The sequence below is a fragment of the Prionailurus viverrinus genome, chromosome B2, assembly GCF_022837055.1.
Source record: "Prionailurus viverrinus isolate Anna chromosome B2, UM_Priviv_1.0, whole genome shotgun sequence".
Lineage (NCBI taxonomy): Eukaryota > Metazoa > Chordata > Mammalia > Carnivora > Felidae > Prionailurus > Prionailurus viverrinus.
In genome coordinates, this window is record NC_062565.1 from 99332248 (window position 1) to 99351055 (window position 18808).

The 18808-nt window shown below is 39.8% G+C and overlaps 1 protein-coding gene across 4 annotated transcripts in view; it reads left to right on the forward strand.

The window, feature by feature from the left end:
• Positions 1-18808, forward strand: part of FIG4 (FIG4 phosphoinositide 5-phosphatase) — a 134308-nt gene that overhangs the window by 98767 nt on the left and 16733 nt on the right. The window contains exon 23 of one of the 4 annotated variants that reach the window (XM_047858996.1): positions 9899-10138. The exons of the other annotated variants lie outside the window; for them this stretch is intronic. Coding sequence (XP_047714952.1) covers positions 9899-9962 — 64 coding nt within the window. The 3' untranslated portion in view covers positions 9963-10138. Of the gene's footprint in view, positions 1-9898; positions 10139-18808 lie in introns of those variants that run through there. 4 annotated transcript variants of the gene reach the window in all.

An 18808-nucleotide genomic window follows, 5' to 3' on the forward strand; every position in this document is an offset into this window, starting at 1 on the left:
ACATTTTGTAACTGCTTAACCTTTTGTTATTTTGTTATTTTACCAAATTATCAACAATTTTGTGTATGTAAAGTGAGTGGGATGGTTTTGGGCAGATAGAGTGATTACTGAGCCTTGTGCTATGTCACCACGGCTTCCTAACAGCTATTACTTTTGCACAATGAAAATGTGTGCCCAGGTATGATGTGTTCATTGCCCTTGTCTTCTTTGATCATATATGAGAAGTCTTTTCAGTTAAGATAAATTTTTGGTTGAAAGACAAAAAGTACTCTCAATTTTATATTTAACTGAAGCTGTACTGTCCTCTGTGTTACGCAGAACCCCTTGGTGCTTTTACACATGATTTAAAAAATGAAGTACAAATCCCTTTAAGTCCTGATTGTGTTTAATATTCACCAACAGGCATCAATAGTCTTTTAATGATATATAAGTAACTTTCCTTATTTATCATTTTATGTTATCACTCATTTTCCTTATGGTCGTATGAAGAAATTTGAGGAGTACTACTGTAGAAATCAGTTGCATTATGTTTTCATAATTAGAAGTCTGCTCATATTTTATAAACATCCTTCTGCCATTCCCTCCCAATTTAATGGGAATAGAAAGCCCTCAGTAAATAGAACCCAACATGTGGTATTTTTAATCTAAAACCAATCTAGGGGGTGCCTGGCTGGCTCAGTTGGTAGATCATGCAATTCTTGGTCTTGGGGTTGTGAGTTTGAGCCCCATGTTGGGTGTAGAGATTGCTAAAATGAAATCTTAAAAAAATAAATTTAAAAATAAAATAAAAGACTATGAGTTACTTGAGGGCAGGGCTTATCTGTTTTTGTATACCCAGGTTATTGGGGATACCTGATACATAGCAAGCATTAAATAAATTATGAATGCATAATATTCAATATTTGATCATTTTACCTTTTTTTAGTAATATCATGCAATAGTTAGGTGTGAGGGAGAAATACCGAGGTTAACCAATTGGAGAAAACGGCAAGACAAATGACAAATATTCTTAAGTTTTTATTTGACTGTATGCTTGACCCTTAAACAACATGGTGGTTGGGGTGCCAACACCTCCTACCCTGCATAGTCAAAAAGCTGTGTTTAATTGTGGACTCTCCCAAAACTTAATTACTAATAGTCTACTGCTAACTGGAAGCCTTAGTAATAACATAAAGTCAAGTAACATATGTTTTATATGTTATCTACTGAATTCTTACAATAAACTAAGCTGGAGAGAAGAAATTATTAAGAAAATCACAAGGAAAAGAAAATACATTTACAGTATTATGTTTATAAAAAAAATAAAAACAAAAAACCCTGTCTGTAAGTGGATGTACACAGTTCAAACCGATGTTGTTCAAGGGTCATCTGTAGTTTATTTTCAGGTTTAGATATAGCAACTCAAACTTCCTGTCAGGTATCTCATCAATTTCTCAGTTGACAAATATTGCTATCCCTATTGGTTAACTTGTACCTTATGTTAGGACAAGCTAAAATAGGGCCATGATACTCTTTTTTCATTTTATTTCAATTCAGCTGTATTGAGATTTAATTGACATACAACATTGAGTAAGTTTAAGGTTTACAATATAATGATTTGATATATGTATCTATTATATAATGATTACCACAGTAAGGTTAGTTATCACACCTATCACCCCAGATAATTACGTGTGTGTGTGTGTGTGTGTGTGTGTGTGTGTGTGCGTGCATGTGTGGTGAGCATTTTAAAAAATTTACTCTCAGTAATTTTCAAATATACAATACAGTATATAACTGGAAGTTTGTAGCTTTTGACCACCTTCACCCACTTCCCTAGCCCCACCTTCTGCCTCTGGCAACCACCACTCTATTCTTGGTTTCAGTGAGTTCAGAGTTTTTAGATTCCACATGTAAGTGAGATCATGCAGTATTTGTCTTTTTCTGACTTATTTCACTTAGCATAATGCCCTCAAGGTTCATCCATGTTGTCACAAATGACAGGATTTCTTGTTTTTAATGGCAAAATAATATTCCATTACATACACACACTCTCACACACACACATTTCATAAATATATACATCTTGCATTTTCTTGTTTCATCCATTGATACCCATTTAGGTTGTCTCCATGTCTTGGCTATTGCAAATAATGCTACAGTGAACATAGGGGTACAGATAACTCTTCAAGATAGTGATTTCCTTTCCTTTAGCTATATACCCAGAAGTGAAGTTGCTGGATCATATGATATTGCTATTTTTAATTTTTTGAGGAACCTCCATACTGTTCTCCATAGTGGCTGTATCAATTTGCATTCCCATCAACAGTGTAAAAGGGTTCTCTTTTCTCCACATCTTAATAAACCCTTTTTATTTCTTTTTTTTTTTTATAAAAGCTATTCTAATAGATATGAGGTGATATATCATTGTGGTTTTGATTTGCATTTCCCTGATGATCAGTGATATTGAGCACCCTTTCGTGTTCCTGTTGGCCACTTTGTATGTCTTCTTTGGAAAAATGTCTATTCAGGTCCCTTGCCCATTTTTAATTGGATTGTTTGGGGGTTTTGTTTGTTTTGCTTTTGCCTTTGTGTTGTACGAGCTCTTATATATATATATTTTGGATTTTAATCCTTTGCCAGATGTGTGGTTTGCAAATATTTTCTTCCATTCTATAAGTTGCCTTTGCATTTCATTGATCGTTTCTTTTGCTGTACAGAAACTTTTTAGTTTGATGTAGTCCCACTTGTTTATTTTTGCTTTTGTTGCTTAGGCTTTTGGTGTCATATCCATAAAATCATTGCCAAGACCAGTGTCAAGGAAATTTTTTTCCTATGTTTTTTTCTAGGAGTTTTATGGTTTCAGATCTTACATTTAAGTCTTTACTCCATTTTGAGTTCCTTTTTGTGTCCAGTGTAAAATAGGGGTCCAATTTCATTCTTTCACATGTAAATATCCACTTTTCCCAGCACCATTTATTGAAGAGACTGTCTTTCTTCACAAGTATTCTTGGCTCTATTGTCAAATATTATTTGACTGTGTATGCATGAGTTTATTTCTGGGCTCTCAATACGATTCTGTTGGTCTATATCTTCTTATGCCAACATCATACTGTTTTGATTACTATGGCTTTGTACACAAGTTTGAAATCAAGAAGTGTGATGCCTTCAGTTTTGTCCTTCTTTCTCAGGATTGCTTTGGCTATTTGGGTCTTTTGTGGTTCCATGTGAATTTTAGGATTATTTGTTCTATTTCTGTAAAAAATGCTATTGGAATCTTGATAGGGATTATCTTAAATCTATAGATTACTTTGGGTAGTCTGGACTTTTTTACAGCCCTAATTCTTTTTTTTTTTTTTAATTTTTTTTTTCAACGTTTATTTATTTTTGGGACAGAGAGAGACAGAGCATGAACGGGGGAGGGGCAGAGAGAGAGGGAGACACAGAATCGGAAACAGGCTCCAGGCTCTGAGCCATCAGCCCAGAGCCCGACGCGGGGCTCGAACTCACGGACCGCGAGATCGTGACCTGGCTGAAGTCGGACGCTTAAACGACTGCGCCACCCAGGCGCCCCTACAGCCCTAATTCTTGTAGTCCATGAACATGGGATATTTTTCCATTTGTTTATCATCAGTTTCTTTTTTCAGTGTTTTACACTTTTCATTGTATACAATTCTTGGTTACGTTTATTCTTCTTGGTTACATGTAACATTCTTGGTTACATTTATTCCTATGTATTTTATTGGTTTTGATGCTATTATAAATAGGATTGTTTTCTTCATTTCTTTTTCAGATAATTTGTTTTTAGTGTATAGGAAGGCAACTGATTTTTGTATGTTGATGTTATATCCTGCAAATTTACTGAATGGATTTATTAGTTCAACAGTTTTTTGGTGGAGTCTTGTAGGATTTTCTATATATAAGATAATGTCATCCGTAAAAAGAGATAATTCTACTTCTTCCTTTCCTATTTGAATGCCTTTCCTCTCTTTTTGTTGCCTGGTTGCTCTGTCTAGGACTTCCAGTAGTGTGTCAAATAGAAGTGGTGAAAATGGGCATCTTTGTCTTGTTTCTGATGTTAGAAGGAAAGCTTTCAACCTTTCACCATTGAGTTTGATGTTAGCTACGTACTTATCGTAAATGACCATTCTTATGTTCTTCTATACACAATTTATTGAGAATTTATCATAAATGGATGCTGAATTTCATCAAATGCTTTTTTTGCATTTATTATTCTATTAATGTAGTGCATCATGTTGATTGATTAGCATATGTTGAACCATGCATGCATCTCTGGGATGAATCCCACTTGATCATAGTGTATAATCCTTTTAATGTCCCAGTGAATCTGTTTGCTAGTATTTTGATAATTTTCACACCTATATTCATTGGGGATACTGGCCCGTAGTTTCCTTTTCTTGTAGTGTCCTTATCTGTCTTTGATATCTGGGTAATGCTGGCCCCATAGAATGAGTTTGGGAGTGTTCCCTGATCTTCATTTTTTTTTTTTTTTTTTTTTTTTGAACAGTTTGTGAAGGATTGGCTTTAATTCTTCAGTAGAATTCATCAGTAAAACCATCTGGTTCTGGGTTTTTCTTTGGGGGCAGGTTTTTTGTTACTGATTCAATCTCCTTACTCATTAGTAGTTTAAGATTTTCTGTTTCTTCATGATTCAGTCTTGGTTGGTAGTATGTCTCTAGGAAATTATCCAATTCTTCTAGGTTGTTCAGTTTGTTGGCATATAGTTATTCATAATGGTCTCTTAAAATTCTTTGTATTCCTGTGATAATAGTTGTAACATCTCCTCTTTCATTTATAATTTTATTGATTTGAGTCCTCTCCCTTTTTCTCTTGGTGAGTCTAGCTAAAGGTTTGTCTATTTTGTTTATCTTTTCAAAGAATCAGCCCTTGATTTTGTCTGTCTTTTCTATTATTTTCCTATTCTCTGTCTCATTTCTGCTTCAATGTTTATTATTTCCTTTCTTCTGCTAGTTTTGTGCTTATTTTGTTCTTCTTTTTATAACTCCTTGAGGTGTTAGGTTAGTTGTTTATATGAGCTCTTTCTTTTTTTCTTCATGAATGTATTTATCTCTGTGAACGTCCCTCTTAGAACTGGTTTTGCTGCATCCCATAAGTTTTGGTATGTTGTGTTTCAATTCTTATTTGCCTCAACGTAGTATTTTTATTTCCATTCTGATTTCTTCTTTGATCCATTGGTTGCTCAGCAGTGTGTTAATTTACATGTCTTTGTGAATTTTCCACTTTTCCTCCTGTTATTGATGTTTCTAGTTTTATTCCATTGTGGTAGAAACAAAAAAGAAAAAGAAAAAGATACTTGATAAAATTTCAGGCTTCTTGAATTTGTTGAGACTAATTTTACAGCCTAATTCGTGGTCTATCCTAAAAATGTTTTATTATATGCTTGAGAAGAATGCTTACTCTGTCGCCGTTGGATGGAATGTTCTATATGTGTCTGTTAGGTTCATTTGGTCTATAGTGTTTTTCAAATCTGCTATTTCTTTATTGATTCTCTGTGTAGATAATCTGTGTGACACTGGGGTAGTAACTGCGTTGCTGTTTATTTCTCTTTTTAGTTCTATGAGTATTTGCTTTATATATCTAGGTGCTTTGATGTTGGGTGCATAAATATTTATAATTCTTATATCTTTGCAGTGGATTGACCCCCTTTTCAGTATATAATTACTTTCTTTATCTCTTTTGATCATTTTTAACTTAAAGTCTATTTTGTCTGATATAAGTATAACTACTCTGCTGCTTTTTCTGGTTACCAGTTACTTGAAATGTCTTTTTCCATCCCTTCACTGTCAGTCTGTGTGTGTCCGTAAAACAAATCCAGTTTCTTGTAGGCAGCATATCATTGGATCTTGTGTTTTATCCATTTAGCCACTCTATGTCTCTTGATTAGAAAATTTAATACAGTTGTTTAAAGTAATTAATGATAGGTAAAGACTTAGTGTTGCTATTTTGTTCATTGCTTTCTGTTTTGTTGATTCTTTGTTCCTTATTTCCTCTTTTGCTATCTTTTTTTGTGATTTGATGGCTTTTTGTAGTAGTAGTATGCTTTGACTTCTTTTGTGTGTCTACTGTAGTTTTTCCTTTGTGGTGAGCATGAGGCTTACATAAAATATATTTATAACATCCTATTTTAAACTAATAACAACTTCAATAGCATACAGAAACTGTACTTTTACCTATCTTCCTCTTACATTTTAGGTTACCAGTGTTACAGTTTACATCTTTTTATATTGTCTATCCAAAAATAAATTGTTATGTTTTTTAGATATGTTTTTTTTAAACTTTAGAGTTGCAAATGAATTACACACTACCATTACAGTATTAAAGGATCTGACTTTGATTACATATTTACTATTACCATTGAATATTACACATTCATATGTTTTTGTAATGTTAATTAGCATCCTTTTATTTCCACTGCCCACTAAGCCCCCTGGCCAGACAGGGCCGTCTGCTTGGCTATGCAGATGAGCACAGCCACCACTTAGGATCTCTGCAGGGGCGCAGCTGCAAAGAGAAATGTGGTCTGCCAAGACTGAGCCCTGGTTCCTATAAACCCTGCCTACCTTCTCAGTGGTCAAGCCCTGCAGATTTCCTGTGATCCCTGTGAGGCAAGATCCAAATGGGCCTCCTGGGAAGGGCCCTGCCACGCTGGGGGTGCTGGATGTCCACTTTGGGCTCTTTTCCCCCCAGTGTAGAAACCATATGCCCAGGGGACTCCTCTTTTTTTTTTTTTTTTAATATATGAAATTTATTGTCAGATTGGTTTCCATACAACTCAGTGTTCATCTCAAAAGATGCCCTCTTCAATACCCATCACCTACCCTCCCCCTCTCCCATCCCCCATCAACCCTCAGTTTGTTCTCAGTTTTTAAGAGTCTCTTATGCTTTGGCTCTCTCCCAGGGGACTCCTCTTGGTATGGCATTGTGCTGTCCTGGGAACGGGCAGTGTGGTCGGAGTGTAGCCACTCCTCTGAACCTTTGTAAGGTCATCCTTCTCAATCTTTGTTTTTCCAGGGGGTGCTTTAGCCTCATCCCTGGGTCCTGAGATTTTCACAGAGCTGTCTTGTCTATGGGTATTTGCCAGTTGGCCTTGTGAAGGGGAGTGGTCAGGAATGATCTGTGGCACCATCTTGATCCATACTTGCCTGATTTTCAGTTCCCTGCTGCTACCAAATTGCTGCAGCTCTTCAAAAGAATTCTTCAAAAGCATTCCTTCCCCATATGTAACTGGCTCTTAGAATCCCGTGATCAGCATGCGTAGAATAGAACCATGATTTCCTAATTTCCATTTGTCTGTTGTTTTCAAATACATGAAGCTTTAAAAGTTTTGCTTTGTTTTTATATTTAACTTACTCTTAGAGTCTTATGATTAAAAAAAAATTACAGCAGTTTGATCTCAGTTGAAAAGAATGAAAATTTTTCCATTTTTAAAAATCCTCTCAAACCCACGTTCCATTAGTGTGTAAAAAAACCCTAAGATGGTTTACATCCATTAGTAAAGGGTCATGGTTTCTACTCTCTATGTGTGATGTCACCAAAACACTAATTAAGCACCAAAGTACCTGAATAAAATGTATCCTGTCCTCTCCAGAAGTAAAAAGGGATCTTGACTTTCTTAACCATTTTGTTTTACTATGTATAATTGTGTTAGGAATTCATTACTTAATGTTAAAGTCAACCAGCACTGTACATCAAAGTAATATTTCTTTGAAAATAAAACTCTTTTAGGCTTATTTCAAAAGAGAATTGCTAAATTAATAGTTCCTTTATTATTCGGTTAGCAAATAGGAAAGTAAATTGACTACAGTTAATATGTTAGATACATTTATTTTTAACAATAGACTAGAGCTAGGAAAAACATTCTGATAATCTCAGAAGAGTCAATAAATGTTTAGCAGATAGCAAAAGAGCAAAATGTAATTTTCGGTATCTTTTTGGGAACTCTAAATAAAATTGCTAGCATACCTCAGCTATATTATGTGTTTGGTTCCAGACGACTGCAATAAAGCAAATATTGCAATGAAGTAATTCAAATGAATTTTTTGTTTCCCAGTGCATATAAAAGTTATGTTTATACTACAGTGTAGTGTGTAATAACATTATGTCAAAAAAACAATGTATAGACCTTCACTTAACAAATACTCTGTTGCTAAAAAATACTAACCTTTTAGCAAGTCATAATCTTTTTGCTGGTGGAGGGTGTTAACCTTGATGTTGAGGGCTGCTGACTGACTGTTCAGAGTGCTGGGTGCTGAAGGCTGGGGTGGCTGGGGCAGTTTCTTAAAATAAGACAACAATGAAGTTTTGCCGCATCTATGGACTCTTCCTCTCATGAATGATTTCTCTGTTGCATGCGATGCTGTTTGATAGCATTTTACCCACAATAGAACTTCTTTCAGAATTGGAGTCAAACCTCTCAAACCCTGCCACTGCTTTGTCAGCTAAGTTTGTGTCATCTTCTAAGTCCTTTGTTGTCATTTCAGCAATCTTCACAGCATCTTCACTAGGAGTGGTAGATTCCATCTCTGGAAACCACTTTCTTTGCTCCTCCATAGAAGCGATGCCTCATCTGCTCAAGTTTTCTCATGAGATTGCCGCAATTCACTCCCATCTTCAGGCTCTACTTCTAATTCTAGTTAGTTCTCTTGCTGTTTTCACCACTTCTGCAGTTACTTCCCCCACTGAGCCCCTCAGAGTCATCCTTGAGGGTTGGACTCAACTTCTTCCAAACTTTTGTTAATGTTGATACTGTGTTGTATCTCCATTGCAGCTAGCCTTTTAGAAATTTGTCAAGTTATGGTCGAATCAAAGACAAATATTTATAATTATCTGGAACAATGATTAAAATACTCCTTCATTTTCTAACTACATATCTCTGTGAGGCCAGAGTTTCTTCATATACTTGAATCAAAACAACATGTCGTGACAGATTCAGCCAGAAGCATATTTGAGAATTCAGTTGTCTAATATTAAGACATTGAAGAGATTATGAACATGTCAAACATTACTTCTTTTGTCACTAATTTTGTTTTGGGAAATGTAGTTATTTTTCATTAAAATACGTTATGCTAACATTTATTGGGTTTACTGTGGTTACTTTTAAATGAATAAATATTTTTTAATTTCTTAGTTTTAATTTCTCGTATGGTAAATATCAGTAGATGCAGCCCATATAAAGCAAAGCTTCTTGGGGTCCTCGGTAATGGTTTTAAGAGCGTAAAGGGGTCCTGCGATTAAAAAGATTGAGACCTTAATGGCATAGAATATTTGAGCATTTGTGTTAGTAGGCAGCATAGAGGCAACCAAAGCATTACTACATTATGGCCTTGCTCAGTCCTCGCCAGCAGAGTGATGTACCTGACTAGTTGAAGAAATGTTTATTTTCTGTGGGGTTTTTTTTTAATCGTTTAAGAAATCAAGAAAGCGAATATTTTCATTTTCAAGGTTTCTATCAAAAATGATTTGAACTTCGGGGCACCTCGGTGGCTCAGTCGATTAAGCTTCTGACTTCAGTTCAGGTCATGCTCTCGCTGTTCCTGGGTTCGAGCCCCATGTCGGGCTCTGTGCTGACAGCTCAGGGCCTGGAGCCTGTTTCGGATTCTGTGTCTCCCTGTCTGTCTGCCCCTTCCCCACTCACGCTCTGTCACTCTCTCTCAAAAACAAATAAATATTTTTAAAAACTTTTTTTAAGTGATTCAAACCTCTTAGGATACTTTCAGCTCCAAATAACAGCATATCTGACTCAGCTGGTTTAAATGATAAGTTATAATTTCACCCCACTGAAAGATTACAGATAGGGCAGGCTCCAGAGTTGTTGGTTGAGGGGCTTCATAAGATCCTGAACCAGTTTCTTTCCATCTCTCTGTGCTCCCATCCTCAGTGAAGCCTCATCCTCAGACTGGCAGCAGGATGGCTACAGCAAACAGGTCCACCATCAGACGTGATAGTGCCAGAGGGAGAAGAGCGACATCTTCCCTATGTCTCCTCCTTAGAGGCAGGGGGTCCCAGGACTCCTTAGCAGACTTCTGATGCCTCAATGGCCAGGATGGGGTCACATCCAGTCCTTAACTGTGTCCCTGCCAAGGATTATGGGCTTACTGTGACTGGCTTAAAAACAATCATTTTGTGGGACCCAGATATGAGGAAATCATCCACAGTGATTTGGTTATTAAAAACAAAACAAAAAGTCCTGTGTGCCTATTCAGTTAACTGGAAATTCATTTGTACAGCTGCCCAGTAAGAGAGGCAGCATGAATCTTTAGCAAGTGTCCGGAGCCTAAGACCCAGAAGCACTGTGGTCTGGTCCTGCATGTGGCACTGGTCGGCTCTGACTCCCCTACGGCCATACTTCCTTGTCTGTAAAAGGAGGGCTCAGACTACAGCTCTAGTTCTGAGACCCTCTGGTTCACTGGTTTCTTCATTCACTCTCACTCTTTCATTCAATAGTATTTATAGAGTGCTTACTCCCTTATGAAAGTCACAGGGAAGGGTACAGATACGCACTATGATGCTGCCCGTTTAACCACAACCATCTGTTCTTCCTCCTGCGCTACATACACACCGAAAGCCCAAAGGGGAGTAAGATCCAAACTGGTTTTTCCCTCATAGAATAAAATTGTTTAATTCCCTTGGCAAAGAGCCCTTGCCACGAGGCTCATTAACGAATAGTGACATCACAAGAGTTCTCTCTCACCTTCTTAAAATGTAAACTTTGTCCAGAGATGAGACCATAGAGCCACAATTCTGTTCTGACCAAGATGGGTCTTTGGTCATCTCGGAGAAGATGCTCCTGGGCCTGGCTGGCTGTGACTGCCGCGGTTCCCTCAGCACCGGGAAGGCTGTGATGCGGAGAAGCAGGCTGTTAAGACAACAGAAGGACAGTCATGAGAAATGAGGCCGTGTTCTCTGAACACTCAAGGGCACTCTCACGTTTTATTTTTCAGATAAGATGTCAGAAAGGTTTTGCTGTTTTAAAACCAAGTTGCTCAAATTTTGCAGGCCTTTCTCAGGTGCTATGTTGGTTCATTTTTCATGTCACATAAAGCGTTATCTCGGAGAGGAGAAGTAGGACTCATGTGATCCCTCCCTCAAGTAATATTTGAGTCACTGTCAGGTGAAGCAGGGCTTTTTTAAGTTGCTTTAGGGACCAATATAAGTGGAACAGAGAGGGAGGAAGATTTAGGGTCACTGAAGAGAAAATCCTTCCAACACATAGTGCTGTCAGCAATGACATGTAAACATTCCATTATGGAAAATCGTGAGTTCTCCCATTACTGAGAGTGCCCAAGCAGAGGCTGGATATACCCTCTGTCAGCAGTGTTGTGAAGAGGTTCTTCATTTGATCTGAGTGTGGACACGATGATTTGGAAGGAAGGTCATCCCTTAAATTCTGTGATTGTTATCATAGCCGTGAGACATCTGATGGCTTGAAATCGTTAGCAGTTTGAAACAGAAAGCAGGGGATTCATTTACTCACCAAGTATTTATGAAGCATCTACCATGTGTCAGGCACTGTTCTAGACACTGGAGACACAGTAAAGAACAAGACTGACAAGACACTCGGGGCACTTGTGTTCTAGGGGAGGCAGACAAGCGCTGAACTAATACGCGAATAAAGAAGACCGTTTCCTATTAAGATATGTGCTCTGAGGAACACACACCAGGGTGATGGGAGAGAAGGAATAGGGCAGGTAAGGGTGGGAATCTGTTTTAAATTAGGTTTTGAGGCAAAGTCTCTGAGAAGTTACCATGTGAGCTAAGACAGAACGCAGAGGAGGCGTCTGCCCTGAGATGACTGGGGAAGAGCGTTTGAAGCAGAGACCTGCCTGGAAGAGCAGGATGGGAACAAGCTTGGCAGGTTTGAGAAGCGAGCAGAAAGCTGAGTGAGAGGCCCAGAGGGACGCGTGTGGGGTGGAGTGGGCCTGGGTAGGGGCCAGATCTCACAGGACCTCCCCCAGGAGCTTAGCGTTACCCTGTCCAGTGGGAAGCCCCTGCAGGGCTCTCGGTTGAATGGCATGCTCCGGTTCACGTCTGTAGAAGATGACTGTGCATACTTTCTGGGGGATGAATCGTAGGGGGCAAGGATGCAAGCAAAGAGGAGAAAAGGAAACTCCAGAGAAATGTGGTTTCACAGAAGCCAAGAGAAGAAAATGTCTCAAGAAGGAAAGAGTGGGCAGTAGTGTTGAAGACCGAGAAGTCAGCAGGAAAGTACCTGATGGCTTTGATGAGCAACTGTTTATGGGTGGCAGCTTTATAAACCCATTTAGAGTGAGTTTAGGGGAAAATGGGGAGTAAGAGGACACGGGGAATAGAACCCATTCTTTCAGAAAATGCTGGAAAAGAGTGCAAAGAATAGGAACGTATCCGGAGGGAAATAGGAAATCAAGGGACTGTTTCTAAGGTCGGGTTTTTCCAGCAACTTCTTTGCGCTGAGGGAAGGGCATCGACAGAGAGGCAGATGCTAGGGATGCTAGACAAGGAGTGGGCTGTTGCAGAAGAGAGATCCTCGAAAGGACGCTGGGAATTGTTTTATGAAATTGAATTATTGAATTTCCATAATTGAATTATGGAAATGCATAATTTCATTATCTTTGATATTGATTAGTTCATTGTGATATTCTTGTGTTAGGTTGAACCATATGAAATTACCAGCATTCAGACATTTTTGACCTACAAAAACAGCACCATTATATAATTCTACCTACAGCAGAATTAGCATTTTCTCCCTTAGACACTTGAATTTGTGTCATCGGTTTTTATAATTCATGTACATTTTTAATGTGGAAACAACCTCAAACTTACCTAAAAGTCGCAATTACAGAAGAACATCCTCTCTCCCCAAACCATTTGAAAGCAAGTTTCAGACCTGATGTTCTCTCTCTCTCTCTCTCTCTGTCTCTCTCTCTCTCTCTCTGTCTCTCTCTCTCTCTCTCTCTCTAGCATTTGAGTGGGTATTTCCTGGAAATAAGAAGAACATTCTCCAACAAAATCACAATGCAATCTAGTAAAATCAGGAAATCAACATCAGTGCATTGCTACCAACGAATCCTCTAACCTCATTCAGGTTTTTGCCATTTGTCCCAATAATGTCCTTAATCACAAAAGGGTCTAGTTCAGTGCCGCCCATTGTATTTAGTTGTCACTTTAATCTCTCCTGCTCTGGAACAGTTCCCTATTCTTCCTTGATTTTCATCTCCTTGCCCATGGATTTGGGTCTGTCATGATGATCTTCAGATTATGAGCCTTCAGCAGTGTGGTAGCCAGCCTTCAAATTGGGCCCCACCTCCCGTTATTCCCACCCTCGTGCAGTCTCCTCCCACGTGATACCACAGTTGATCTTTGTGACCCAGAACATATAGTAGAAGTGATTAAATTATGAAGTGATCCTGTTGCATCCCTTGCTCTGTGGGAAGCCAGCTTCCATGTCATGAGCAGTTCTATGGATAGGCCAGCATGTCAGCTGAAGCACCTAGCCAACAGCCAGTGAGAAACTGAGGACTGCCAGCAATGTTGAATGAGCTTGGAAGTGGATTCTCCAGCCCTAGTTAAACCTTGGGTTGACTGTCATCTTGGATGACTACTTCACTTCAATCTTGTTCAAGACCTTAAGCCAGAATCACCTAATTAAGCCACTCCCAGATCCCTGACCCCCAGAAACTGTGACATAGTACATGTGTGTTGGCTTAAGGTACAAAATGAATATACACAGGAAGATCACAGAAGTGATGGTGGGTTCTTTCCATTGCATCCTAGCAGATGGCACACAATTTCAATTTGTCCCATTACTGATGATCTTTATTTCCATCCCTTGGTTAAAAGAGGTATCTTTTGGACTTCTCCCCTGTGAAGTTGCTCTTTTTCCTTTTAATTGATGAATATATTTGTGGAAGATACTTTCAAACTATGTACACTTCCCATTCTTTATCAAACTTACAATACAACTTTTTCTGTTATTTCTCTCAGTGTGAGATTGCAGCTTCCTAGTTTATTCATTGGGGAATAATCTGTTACACTCATTATTTATTTTGATGCTCAAGTTGTCCCAAATTTCACCTGAGCCCCTTCAACCTGGCTCCTGTGTTCTTTTGACATGTCCTCATCATTCTTTGAACACTTCCCTTGATTTTGGGCACAAAATGTTCTAAGCTCATCATGTTCTTTGCCTGCCCCAGCCCTGAAAGCAGTCATTTCTCCAAGGATCCCTGGTTCTTTTTAGTGGAAAATGGTATTAAAGCCAAGGTCTGGGCACTAGGTGTGTCTGTTGCTGGTGGGGGTGTTGCTGCTCCCAGGCCCACTCAAAAGACATGCACACATTTACATATGTATCTATGTAAATATGTATAGATAGACATATATGTATAAATACAGACTGCACAAATATACATATGTGCATATATAAGCATATAGTACATATGTTTTTATGTATTACTTAATCCAAATGCATATATTTGTAAATATAGTAAATTTAAATATACATATCTGTAAGTTCATACTGATATCTCTAATTGTAGGGTATCCAGGGTTTCTATCTTTCTTCTCCCTTTCCATGTTAGTGACTTCTTTCTTCAGTAGTGAGAAACTTGGCTTTTGTTACCCTTATTATATTTATTTATTTGATTAATCCCCTGATATCAGCCTTGCATCACCATTGCATTGCACCCCTCTCCCCACATGGACGCCCTCCATTCAGGCTCTGACTTCCATGGCAGAGGCACCCACCTTCATGTATACCCTCCTCATCCCCTTGGGCCCCAGGCCACCCCTCCACGTGGATACCCACGCCTGCCTCTTCCTGCCCAGGCCCTGACATACTACCTCAGGCTGCCCCTGCACATGGATGCCCTCCTCACCCACTCAGGCCTTAACTCCCCTCTGTCTGTCCTCTGTAGGGACTTACCTGCCTGGGCTCTGATTACCCTCTCCAAGCTGTCCCTCCCAGTGTGGGTGCCCTCTTTATGCCGCATGGGTTCAGACACCCCCCCAGGCTGTTACAGGTTGCCTCTTCGTGCTCTGCCCCCTCTAATGGCTTTAAGGCTGACTTGTTAAACAGGGGAGGAAGGGGAAGAGCGGGGCTTTATGATTTTATAAAAGATGTCAGCTGAAAGGGCCATTCTGTTCTCCCACAGCTGAATTGTGAATTTCTTCTGTTAGTGGGTTCTAAATTTCTGATGACACCAGAATATCTTGGGAAACTTGTTGAAATGCAAATCCCCAAGAAAACAAAAGACAACAAACAATAAAAACAGGGAGCAACCAAAATGTCCCTAGAAAATGGTTAAATGACTATAGGGAGGCATTGGACTTTTAGTTACTCTTTAAATTTTCTACATACATACTTCTATTTATTATTAATAATACTAACAGACTTTGGGCCATGCTTTATAATTTTGTATATTAAAAACATAATTAGCACTATTATTATTTTTTAAAAGATAAAAATTTCAGAATTTAAGACCCTGTTGGTAGAGATTCTGAGTCTGTACAACTGGGCTATGGCCTGAAAATCTATACTTTATGTAAAGTTCTCCATTTGAATGTAGTGATCAGCCAGGTTGGGGAGCCCCTGCTCCAGAGGAGTTCTCTCAGGAACTGTCTAAATATCCACTGGGCAGGTGCACCCAACACTCTGTCACAGATGAATATTGACAGAGATGAAGCCATAAGCCTGAGTCTTTCTAAAAACTCAGAACTGTTAGGTTTTCTTTTGAAGACTCATGATCCTACTGATACCTCCTTCCAAAACAACTCTGAAAAGATGTAGGTTAAGTATTCTTCAAAACTATCAAGGTCTGGGGTGCCTGGGTGTCTCAGGTTAAGTGTCCAACTCTTGACTTTGGTTCAGGTCATGATCTCAGGATTTGTGAGATCAAACCCCACCTCTGTGCTGATAGCACGGACCCTGCTTAGGATTCTCTCTCTCCCTCTCCTTCTCCCTCTCCCTCTCCCTCTCCCTCTCCCTCTCCCTCTGCCTCTCTCTCTCTCTCTCTCTCTCTCTCTCTCTCTCTCTCAAAACAAATAAACTTAAAAAAAATTAAAAACTCTTAAGGTCATCAAAGACAAGGAAAATCAACTGTCACTGCCACGAAGAACCTAAGGTAACATGACACCTAAATGTAATGTATCTTGAAAGGGACCCTAGAATAGAAAAAAGACATCAAGTAGAAACTAAGTATGGACTTTCAGTTAATAATAATGTGTCAAGATCAGTTCATTAATTGCAATAGATGTACCATACTAATGGAAGATGTTAATAGTAGGGGAAACTGGGTGTGGCTATGTTGGAACTCTTTGTATTCTGCACGATCATTGTACAAATTTGAAGAGGTTCTAAAATTAAAATTTTATTAGAGGAATGCCTTGGTGGCTTAATTTGTTGAGCATCTAACTCTTGATTTCGGCTCAGGTCATATTCTCACGTTCCCTGGGGTTGAGCCCTGCATTGGGCTCTGCGCTGACAACGTGGAGCCTGCTTGGGATTCTCTCTTCCTCTTTCTGCCCCTTCCCTGCTCACCAGCATGAGTGCGCTCTTGCTCGCTCTCTCTCTCTCTCTCTCTCTCTCTCAAAATAAATAAGCTCTAAAAAAAAGGTTTATTAGAGAAAAGATGCAGGATAAAAGAGATGTAACGATATGACATAGCAAACTCATTGATAGCATTTTGTAAATAGAAAAGGTAAAAATATCTGAGTGGGCGTGAAGAATAGAAGTTGGGTGTCATCACCTCTGTGAGGGAGAAAAGACACACGACCATTACTGTAACCCATTGGTCTGAGTTTCCAGGAGGGACCGGCCACTGCTGCTGCTCTTCTAGGAAACTTGAGGACAGAAGGGACAGATTGCTCTCAGAGGTCGCTGTGTAAGGTCAGATAGATGACTAGCTGCTCCAGAGTCTACACAGGCTGCACAAGGGAAAGGATGACTCTGGGAGGTGCAGCTACACTCTTTGCCCTTTGAGAACAGCTGTTATGTTCTTAATGCGCGACCTGTCCCTTGTTAGCACAACAGCCTTAGTGCTGTGCAGGATAACCAGTCCCTGTTGCCTGTGGCTCAAAGCCAAGTGTCCTTTCATTATACAACTGAAACGTTCAAGTTGTAGCCTGCAAAAACAATGCAGTCAAATACCGCCAGCCGCTCTTCCGATGTCTGAAACAGAAACACTGCACTTCTTTTTATACTAAGATAGATAATATGCCCTACAAACAGGAGGGAAGCCATGCAGTTTATAAATTGCATCCTAAATTGGAAGCATCTTACCTATGTTAGGTCTGAAAATCATCCCGCTTCATTTCTCTAAACCCAAAAGTTCTTTGAAAAACACAAATGACATTTTTGTTTTATAATTCTTAGAGAAAATGTACAGTGTCATTCTGCCAGACCTTGGCCAATAAGAATATCGATGGCTGTGGCCGAAACATGAAAAGGACCACCATTGCCACTCACATATGTGCTTGTGGTAGACTGTCGCTTCTGTCTCCTCTGGTGGCAAACACACATGCCCAACTATGTCCAACTGCTGGAAGCATCCCCTTTCTGCTAGGCCCTTCCAGGAATAGGGGTCACCTGGGAAGCCTGGCTGCCCGCCCCTGGGTAAAGCGAGAGAAAGCAGAGCCGCATGTGCTTTGCTCATTGGCTGGCTGTGTTGGTCAGAGTTCAGGTGCAGAAAACATCCATTTTAGGTAGATTAAACACAGAGTGATTCATTATAGGATTTTAAGTGACTTTCAGAATCACTGGAGGGCTGAAGAAGAAAACTCTAGACACAGCTTTTAGGAACAACTCCCCAAACCATATGGCAAACCCTCAGAATGGCTTCCACATTTGCCTTGATTGGGAAACTATCCCAAGTAGCTGCTGGGTGCAAAACCAGCCTCTTCAGCTCTAATTAGGAAGCTATCACTGCTGTGGCCAGTCTGCAGAACCGATACCCTATGTCTTGTTTCCTTCCATATGGCCCCATTCTAAATCAAAGCCTCCTGTGAGTACAAGGTGGTGGGTAGAACCTAAATCACATTTTGAACCTGAACTGCAAGGGACTATGGGATTTTTTCCCCCTGCTTTTCAGCCCCTGCACACTAGAAGGGGGTTTCAGGTAGATACTGGGGAATCTAAATGCTGTTATCTGTCACAGTCTATCCCTGTAGCCACCCATGGATCCATGCATACTCCTCTGCTATCAGCAGAACCCTCTCCCCCACAAGTTACTGCATCTCATTCAAAGCCCAGGATCTCTGGGTTTTGTGCAGCTGTCTTCATCAGGTCCAGATAAGGCTTCTGTAATCTACTGACCTATAAACAAAAAGACTACCTGTCTGTCCCAATATACAGTGCTTGCAAAGGAAAATAAAAAACCCTCATTTAGAAAGGGAGAGCATAGGAAATGTCATTTTTGCATTAGCAGTCATCACTCCCATCAGGCAAGAATGGTGAAGGCTCCCGGCTCAGGAAGCAGAGTGAGGTCCTTGGGCAGCCCTCTGGAAGGAATGTCTTACCCTTTAAGCCCCATGACCCAAATCCAGCGGGATACTAGCCGTCTCCCATCCACTGCAATGAAGTGTAGCTTCTAGGCGGTGGTTTTTGATTGTCCTAACTCTGCTGGAACTACTGCTGCTATATAGGCACCGCCTAGGGAGCCAGCTGCAGATGAACCACAAGATTAAGGGTTCCGCCACCTTCTGCCGACTCCCCCCGAGTCTCTGCATTGCGGAATAGCCTCCACATCTGGATGTCTGCAGCATACAGCTGTCTCGGAGGAGACCGCATCTTGACGGAGTGGATGCGGGCATCGAGCAGGAG